At 39.2% G+C, this 9,463-nt stretch overlaps 1 protein-coding gene across 1 annotated transcript in view; it reads right to left on the bottom strand.

Annotated features, from left to right (window-relative positions):
* The window catches only part of LOC104515573 (cytosolic phospholipase A2 epsilon-like), a gene marked incomplete at its 5' end in the record, with an annotated part of 42,421 nt that extends 33,499 nt beyond the window's left edge, over positions 1–8,922 (bottom strand). The window contains 2 exons of the mRNA XM_010159595.1: positions 7,259–7,454; positions 8,736–8,922. Of these exons, the coding sequence (XP_010157897.1) occupies positions 7,259–7,454; positions 8,736–8,922 (383 nt within the window). The remainder of the gene's footprint in view (positions 1–7,258; positions 7,455–8,735) is intronic.
* Positions 8,923–9,463: the final 541 nt, after the last annotated feature.

Here is a 9,463-nt window from a genome sequence, read left to right as displayed (position 1 = left end):
TAAGTCCCACCCAGCCACTCGCTCACTTCCCTCCCCTCCTCCAGTGGAGGAGAAGCATTGGAGGAAAAGGCAAGGAAGCTCATGAATTGAGATAAGAACTGTTTAATAACTGAATGTGAATTAATAAAATATTGATACCAGTAATACTAACAATACTAATAACAGGTAATTAAAATAATAGAAAATAAAACAAATTATACAATTGCTCACCACCCACTGACTGATGCACAACCACATCCTGAGTAGCCAGAGTCAGAGCCAGAAAAAGCCTTAGAGCTATCACACCAGAGTCCAAGCGAGCCCCACCAGTGAGAGAGTGACTGAGAAAGCCAACCAGCCCCCAATTATTTAATGCACACTGAAAAACTATGGTCCCCTGGCCCACACCCAGCTTATATACTGCGATTGATGTCCAATGGAATGAAGTACTCCTTTGGTTAGTTTGGGTTAGCTGTCTGAACTGTGTTGTCTCCCACATCCCTACTGCTTGTAGTGAGAAAGTTGGGAACACAGGAGCAGGATCACAAGCTGAAAAAGTACTTGAGTCGGTACAAGCACTCCTTAGCACCAACTAGAAAACTTTATCAGTACTCTTCTCAGGGCAAATCCAAAACAGCGCCATACCAGCTACTGGGAAAAAAAAATTAACTCTGTCCTAACTAAAACCAACCTACTTGCCCTAAAGTAAAGCAATGTTATCTCCATCAGGTGAGGAATTTATGTCTAAAGGCCATTGTAGCTGCAGACAGCTGAGCCAAAGTTCACACTTCCATTGACTTCATTTCACAGCCCACCTCGCCCAGTGTAAGCAGAAAACCCTAGTATGTACACTGCTGAGAGGGAAGACTACAACAAAACTGGTGCAGTTAAACATCACATTTCCTAAAAGCACAATATTATATAGGAAGGCTTAAGACTGGTGTGAATAAAATCTCATCCTCCAAGTCCCTGGACATCTGTAGCCACTGAGCATGTACTTTCTCTCTGAAAAATTTGTGTTCAACAACTGTGTCTTACCTCACCTCCTGTAGAACTTTTTGTTTTAAGGAGAAAACAATACAGGCTCCCTTTGCCTATATAGAGCCTAGGACAATATCAGCATTTTTATTCCTACCAGTTGTTGAGCTCTGATCACAAACCCAGAAGATATGCAACAAATTAACACAGCTTAATAATGTTAAAATACCTTTGCATAAATCATTACTTTTTTCTCAATTAATCAGCTTACACTTTAGATATCCACCAGTAAGTTAGCCTAACCATTGTCAAGTCTTTCATAGAAGCAAAATTTTGAAACATTCTTCTCATGGTCAGCTTATTTGTTAACATATTTGTTCTCACACCAACATTGGCCTTCTAGCTTTATCTCCCTTCTCTAGATTGCTTTCATCAAAAGCAGACATGTCCATTCTCAATTGTTGCTGTGACAAGCAGATTAACTTACAGGCATTTGGTGTCCTCTCAAATGGCAGGTTTCCCTTTTCCCACATTTCCTCCTCCATGCATCTGTTACGAGTTCATTTTCCTCCAACACAGGTACCAGTCAACAAGTCAACTGGTTCTGCATGAGACCTTACCAGAACTTTGTTCAATAGTATTAGTATTTCCCTCTTTTCACTGGAAATGTTTCAACCTCCAAAACCTCTGGATCTCATTACCTTATTCCAAGCCACGTCATATCAGTATCATGTTCCAAGTAGACTTTTGAGGGGTTTTGAGTAAAATGTCTCACCTGGCAACTGAGCACAAACATGGGATTAAAAATCTGTCCTGATGCAAAATCTGCAACATCAAAAGCAATAAAGATAGTACCACTTCTACTTCAGTTTAAGATTTTTGGGTATTATTCCAGACACATTTTTCATCTACGAGGGTTGATAATACTGTAAAGGTTTTGCACAGCACTATAAAGAGTTCAACATATATAACATTGGCTTGCAAATAAATTCCTTGGAATAATGCAAAAATTTATTCAACAATCCTGCTCCAAAATAAAACACCCCTAAGAAAACAATACCTTCCCTTCCCTCCTCCAGCATTTTCCCAGGCACTGCTTTTCCTAGGACACTGAGCCCTTTACTAACACTTCTGCACACAGAGCTGGCTTAAACGCACACAACAGCAGGTCACTGGGGGTCTGCCCTCTCTGCTGCCCCTTACCACAAGATTCTGCTCCCTCCTTTGCCCTGGTTCTGCTGGTTATCCAGTGCTGCACCGAGCAATCTAAGAAAGAGGCATAAATTTTACTTTCATAGCACTGTGGTGCTTGCATTTTAAGTTTCATTCCACTTTGAATCGCTGCAGTTACAGTAAGACCTGTGTTTGGGAAGCGACAGAAAATGCATTCACAGTATCTGCTGCCCCATAGCTGTTGGCCTTTGACACTGGAAGGGAAGACAAAAAAAGCAGTTATTTTCATATAAAGCCACTGTTTTCTTAATAGTCTGTGATATCCCATTAGCCATTTTATACTGTTCCTTCACTGCTTCAGGCTTCAAAAATCCACAGAATTTTTATTTAAAAAAAAAAAAATCTTCCAAAGTACAGGAGGAAGTTCTTCACGGAGAGGGTGGTGAGGCACTGGAACAGGTTGCCCAGGGAAGCTGTGGATGCCCCATCCCTGGAAGTGTCCAAGGCCAGGCTGGATGAGGCTTGGAGCAACCTGGTCTAGTGGAAGGTGTCCCTGCCCATGGCAGGGGGGTTGGAACTAGATGGTATTTAAGGCCCCTTCCACCCCTAACCATTCCGTGATTCTATGATTCAGAAAACATAAGAATTCACTGTCTACTTGAACAGCAGCACAATGAATTATAAAGTCTTAGTTGCTAAGCACTACAGCTGCAAAGAAACTTTAGCTGGAGAAGCTTCTTAGCTACTTAGAACATAACTTGGTCATAATCTGTGGAGGAAGGGAAACTCATATTTTTGTCAATGTAAACACCTTCTTGTCTTTGGCAATCTAGCAACCCCACAAAAGGAAAGCTACCTTATCTGTAACACCTGTTTACATGAATAGGTGGTCTTGCAGGTGCAGTCAGTACCGTCTTTTTTAAGAGCCCTCATAGCTGAAAAATCAGGTTGTTAAGAGTCTGAAGTACCACGTTAATTCACTTAGGTCAAATCAAAAGGTTTTTTTAAAACGATTTTTTAAAGTGATTCTGCTGTAGGGACAGCAAAGTGAAGTGATTGTGATTTAAGTGCTAGACAATTTAACTCACTGTTACAACTTCCAATTTTTACTAACATCCTCAAGAGCACAGTTGTTCGCCTTGAAAATTTTGTCACTTCCTATTTCTCAGTGGAATTGGGTTTTCCACATTTTTAAGGCTCTTTAGGAATTAACTCTGGTATTATCTTGGTCATCCTTCCCTTGATTGGGTGGCCTAGAGTAAACACCAACTATGAGGTGTCCTTTGTTGGCTCAGCCCCTAATTTTCACCCACAAGCTCTCAACCTGTTCATCACTATTTTTCATAGACAGCTTTGTGCAATCAATACATTTTTTACATGTTTAAAGATGTCATGAAGAAATTCCATTCAATTTATATACTAAGACATGATTGTACAATCCTTTTTTTCACATTTTTAAGGACTGTGTGAAGAAATACTATGAACTATATAAACTAAGGCATGAGGTTTCCAACAGAATCAGCCCTTTGTTCTTCCCTTACCCTTTGGAAACTCATTACCCTAGGAATGGCTGCCAAGCCTTATTCTGCAAATCATCACATGTGGTTTCCTACAAAATAAGCAGTAGATTAGTACTCCACCCTCCTTTAAGTACTAGCTTCCTGCCATATTTTGCTAGGTTTATCATGGCTTTATATATATATGTATGTGTATATATATATATATATATTTGTGTGTGTGTACAGAGAGATATATACAAACTATTTCCTTGTTCTCCATACTTCAGAAACTAATTATTTAAGTCTACAGAAATGTCTTACCTGGAACAGAGGAAAAAACACAGTCCTGAGGAGCTGTTACTTCCTGCACATAAATTAAGCTCCTTGAGTGTGTAAATCCAGGTTCATTTAAATGCTTGTCACTTATATAGATCATTCACTCTGAACATTTATGAAGAACTAGAATAAACCAAGTTATTCTGCCTCAGGGCAAATACAAAAGTGCTGTAAAAAAAAAAAGCTGCTGTTAATTAGGACACTGTTTCCCCACTTCCTTCAACATCTTCAGTTGATTCCCAGAGTGCAGTCGGTCCCTCTGACAACTGTATGGTGACGATGCAAATCTCATATCACTACTTAACTGCTCTGACAACTGACTGTCCCACTCAGATACCTTTTGTCTACAAACCTAAGTGATGCATTGCTCAGACCTTGTCTGCCACAGAGCCTTGCTCAGCTCAACCTCGAGCCCACAGCAATAACAGCAAGGGTAGTAAGCCAACCAAGTCAGAGAGCACTGAATTTGTATAGTGTTCTGTTCGGGGTGCCCTGATGACCTGGAGCTGCCCCAGGAGCCCAAAGCCAACAGCCAGAAGAATCAGAGCTAGGACTACCCCTAACACCTCAGGGCAAGGGCAACCGCCTTGCACATGGCCTTAATGTGTACTAGGAGCTAGATGCAATCACCCACGTGCATTAAAAGTTGTAGGACTTGGATATTTTCCTCCAGTGTGGTTTAGACAGACTATGAGCAACGCATTTGAAAGAATTAAAATGAGACAGAAAAGGCAGCTAAGTGAATAGCTGCTCAGAGAAAGATGGAATGGTCGGGATCAGGATCCTGTGCCCATTTCTACTACAGTATTACCATAGGAATTAAAATAAAACATTTTTTTTATAGTATTCAGTATTAGCATTGCTGCAGCACCAACATCAGCCATAACAGGTCCTCGAGTGCTACACACAAAATTTGTTCTTTTGGACAACCTTACAGAGAACTCTCCTGCCATAACATGGAGTTTACAATGCAGTGGCTACTTACATACCAGTTTAGAAAATTGAAATTAATTATTAGGGCCCCATATCTTGTTCCAACAAAGAAGCCCTGCCACTATGGAAGAATTTTGAGAGAAGGTGTGCCTTAAAAGACTACATCGTACATGCCTAGCAAACTTGAGTAGGTACAGCTTTTGGAGAAAAATATTGCACCTTCCTGTCTATAGGCTGGTACCGAAATACCTATGTCTCCACAGTGTCTAAGCATCTCCAGTTAGGAAAGGACCTTAAAAAACAAGAAAACAGAAGTAAAGCAAACCATGCAGTTCAACTCAAATTCACATCTGGAAAAAAAAAAAGGAACAACTCACAAGGAAGAAAAGCAGCTCCCATCCTACTATAAACAAACATTCAAAGGCATGGCATGGTGGCAGGCTGAAAGGCAACTGAGACAAGAATACTTGAAAATCTTATGTGGAAAAATATGCAAAAGTCACTCAGCAAATACAATGGAGGTCCAAATCCCAGAAAGCAGGTAGTCACGCGTCACCAGGTATAATCAAAAATGCTTAACATTCTCTTATTTCAGCTTAACATTAAGCTGAAATAAGAGAAACAGCAACTTAAGTAAATAATTGCTAAGGACATAAAGGATATGTCCTTCAAGATATCAAGGGAAGTTTAACCAACCAGATGACATCACCGCTTAAAATACACCTAAAAAATTCAGTTTTGAGCCATGCTTCCTCAAAAAGAGACGTCTCACAGTGAAGAGATTACTGTCTACTGCTGTGCAGCACCAGTCCAAGATGGACTTGGCAAGTCACTTTTCCACTGTCAGGTATCCTGATGTAATAAAAGAAACTAGGCAATATAGTATTACTTTGACTTTTTTGCTTACCTTTTATTAGAATAGGGAAAATATATCAAGACAAGTGTTCATAAAAAAAAGTGTGGAAAACACATTACCAAAACTACTATTTATTAAAAGAGACTTTTATTAAAAATGCGCATCAAGAATCATACTGGTTTATAAGCCTTTACATCATTTCAGAAAAGACAAATGTCCTGCCTCCAGCTTTTGACTACAGATTCAGTACATTCAGCTTAATGTAAAAGCCTTAGAAGCAGTGTTTGATTGCCGCCCTTTTGTATTAGATATTTTCGAACTGCATAATTCAGTCCTTTTCTCTGAGCTTTCTGCAAAGTGAGGCGAATTCCATCCTACAGCATAGCAGCATCTGACATTATTTTATTCATTCACATTCTTAAGGTGTGCCTTCCTTGAATATTCATCTTTTTAAAATATATAAGCACAGAGAAATTCCTTGAACAAAGCTCTTGCTGAATTGCAAGCCCAAGCGTAAGGAAAAAGTATCTAGTTCAAACTCTTCACAGGAGCCTTCTGTCCTCTTATACAGAAGGATAAGACTTGTAGCGTTTGAGAAGTTTCATCATCTCATGATGCAGGAAGAAGCAACAAAATCCCATGATGTGTCTTTAATTGTTAAAGATAAAAAAAGGCAACTATTATTTTCTCAAAAACAAATGTTTGAGAAGTTTCATCATCTCATGACGCAGGAAGAAGCGACAAAATCCCATGATGTGTCCTTAATTGTTAAAGATAAAAAAGGGAACTATTACTTTCTCAAAAACAAACTATTACCAAAGTAAGGTACTCTACACTGAACTTCTGAGAGACTAAAAGCCATTATGATCCTTGAGAAGGGTAGGAAGGAAATATCAGAGATCTTTGAAACCACGAATGGCAAAAATGGAAAGCAGATAATGACCCTTCAATCTTGAAAGTACACGGGCATCAGCCAGAAGTAAGTTGAAAGTGAAAGGACACATTACCTCTTCCTGTGCATAGCTACAAGTCTGTGGAGTTCCTTGCAGATGATTTAAATTGCAAAACTTCACAGAGGGAGGCTCAAAAAAAAAAGAGATAAAAGTAGAGAACACTGCCGCACCTTTAACAAAAAGGTGCTTCACTCAGTGCAGTTGAGAAGACTGTTCTCCAGATGCCTGATCTGTTTAAACAGATCTCCTTAGTCGTCTGGTGTCAACACTCTAAGATGAGATACTGGGCTAGATAATTCCCTACTCTTCTCCAGACGACAAAGCAACATCCATGTTGTACTGTACATCCCTCATGTTTTCATAAGAGCATCTGTTATCTGGAATAAATTTTCAGTGTCACATGTGCTACGGCCTTCCCAAGAAGGCAGTTTCCAGCGATGGGTTTTCAGTGTTCTGTCTTGAACCACATGGCATTTGTACACTGCAGCCTCTCTGTATCCTCAGCTACAGGAGCTGCTCATGTATTGGATGTATTGACAACTTTATTCAACCTTCTCCTTTGCAGAGCCAAGTTTAAGGTTTTGAAGAGAATGTCCTTGCTGTTCAGAACATTGTAGCGGTTCACTTCCACTAACCGGTGGAAATCGTACGGCTCAAAGGTGAAATTTAGTGTACGGTAAGGAGAATCTTTTGACTCAATGACAAAGTCACCAAAGGATTTCTCTTCTTCAGACTCACGTTTAACTCCTGCAGCAAGAAAAACAAATGAACAAACAAAACAAAAACACCACCACAAAAACAGCTGTGGTAGACTCATTCCAGCTGGATTCTACAAGGGGAATATCACAGATAACTCTGTTGAACCTTAACTTTTTTCTCAAAGCTTGTCTTCAAGGATTTCAGCTCCCTCAAGATCCAAAATTCTAGGAAGCTGAAGGTGAAGTATTACCCTTTCTAATTCCACTAGACTCCAAAATACAGGACTAAATATATTCTCATTCTGATAAACTGTTTAGTGCATCCATGATTATCATACACTCAAAATAGGAAATACAAAGCTCAATTCTTCCTGGAAGTGCTGTTCTACTTTAAAATAAAAGACACTAACCCCCTGAGTTCAACTGACCATAGAAGGTTAGTATATACTCTTCAAAATATGGTAACTCATGATTTTGTGTGCCACTTGAATTTAAATCTCAATCTTGAAAGATAAATGGTAATTTGCTAAAACGCACTTTGGTTTGTTGCTATTATAGTAGTCTTGAGAAATATTCAAGCCCAACACTTCGAAATCCGTCATGGTTGATGAAGAAACACAGCCAGGACCCGGCAATCATTACAGTATTAATACAGACAGCACTAACAGAGTTCCTTCCACCTCCCGTGTCTGTCAGTCCTGCACATACTTTTCTATGTATTCCAAAGGTTTTCTTCAGGATGCCATTTCCTCCCAGCATGGGAGAAATAGGACACTGAATTTTGTTTGCCTCTTCTTAAAGATATAGCTTTATGTTTCATCCCAGTGCCCTTGTTTGATAGACTGAGGTGGGCCTTATGGTCTGTATTAATCACATTAAATGAAGCAGAGATCATTTATCACTTTACCTTACACTACAAGGGTACAGGACACTTAGCATTGAGTTACATGATCTGACAAAGATTGGTCCACAACACTTTGTTGCTTAATGGTTTATTCATATCCACTAAAAAAAAGTTATTATTTAATCCTATTTATAGTGCTTTCCTATATATTCAGAGTAACTAGAAATAAGACCAGGTATCAGGACAGTAAGATTCAGAAAGAAGCAAAAACATTGCCTAATTTTGATTCTTCCAGCCTTTAGATTCATTTTTTTTTTTAAACTGTCAGCCTCCTCTCCCACTCTCCCTTCCAAAAAACTAGTGGAAGCTGATTCCATCTTAAAAGTAAATATTTTACAATTACAGAGTAATACTAAGAAGAAAGAAAGGAGGGATACTTTCCCCATCACCACAGCTAAAGGACTGTAAAAATAGCTCTTTACCTACCTGGAGCTTTGTATTTCTGGAAGGTGTCATTCACCAATGGGAAATGGACCACAACTGGAGCCTTTGGGTTATCATCATCCACAAACATGTAACACTCTCTTGGCTTCTTTCGGTCTTCCTCACTCAATTTGATTTTTGGAAAAGGAATTTCCCGCTCCTCACAGTATTTCTGAGTCAGCTCTAAAACCTGTTGTCAAAGAACAAACAGAATTTCAATAGAATACCAGCAACACTTCTAAGATCATCTAACTGCAATCCTTGAAGGGAGAAAGACTTTTTCCAAACCTCCCTCCCCAAAAATCCCAACCACACAAAAAGTGACAGGAATCCAAGTTCAAATTGGCAGACACAGTGTCTCTGAGTAGTGACACAGAAAGAGAAGGAAGAGCAGAGCTGAGAACTGTTACCAAACATCAACAGTTCACAGCGGATTTTTTTTTTTGGTGTTTTGTTATTCTAAATATATTCACCTTGACCTTTCTATGCTTAAAAATAAACACTTGCATATACAGAAAATAGCTCATTTGCCTAAAGAAAAGCACCAATAGCCATTTTTCCATCAGAAGCATACATATAAGTAGTAAGCATCATAGGAGCTAGGCAAATACTCTTATTTTAGGTACCAATCTACTTAGGCTCCTGGAAGGTTTTGAATCTTCCTACAGTTGTCACCTTCCATCTCCTCATGATGTTCACAGTAAAGAGCATAAGTACGATAATATTTTTAT

Source organism: Eurypyga helias, unplaced genomic scaffold, assembly GCF_000690775.1.
Source record: "Eurypyga helias isolate BGI_N326 unplaced genomic scaffold, ASM69077v1 scaffold969, whole genome shotgun sequence".
NCBI lineage: Eukaryota > Metazoa > Chordata > Aves > Eurypygiformes > Eurypygidae > Eurypyga > Eurypyga helias.
This window is presented reverse-complemented; position numbering and strand designations above follow the sequence as displayed.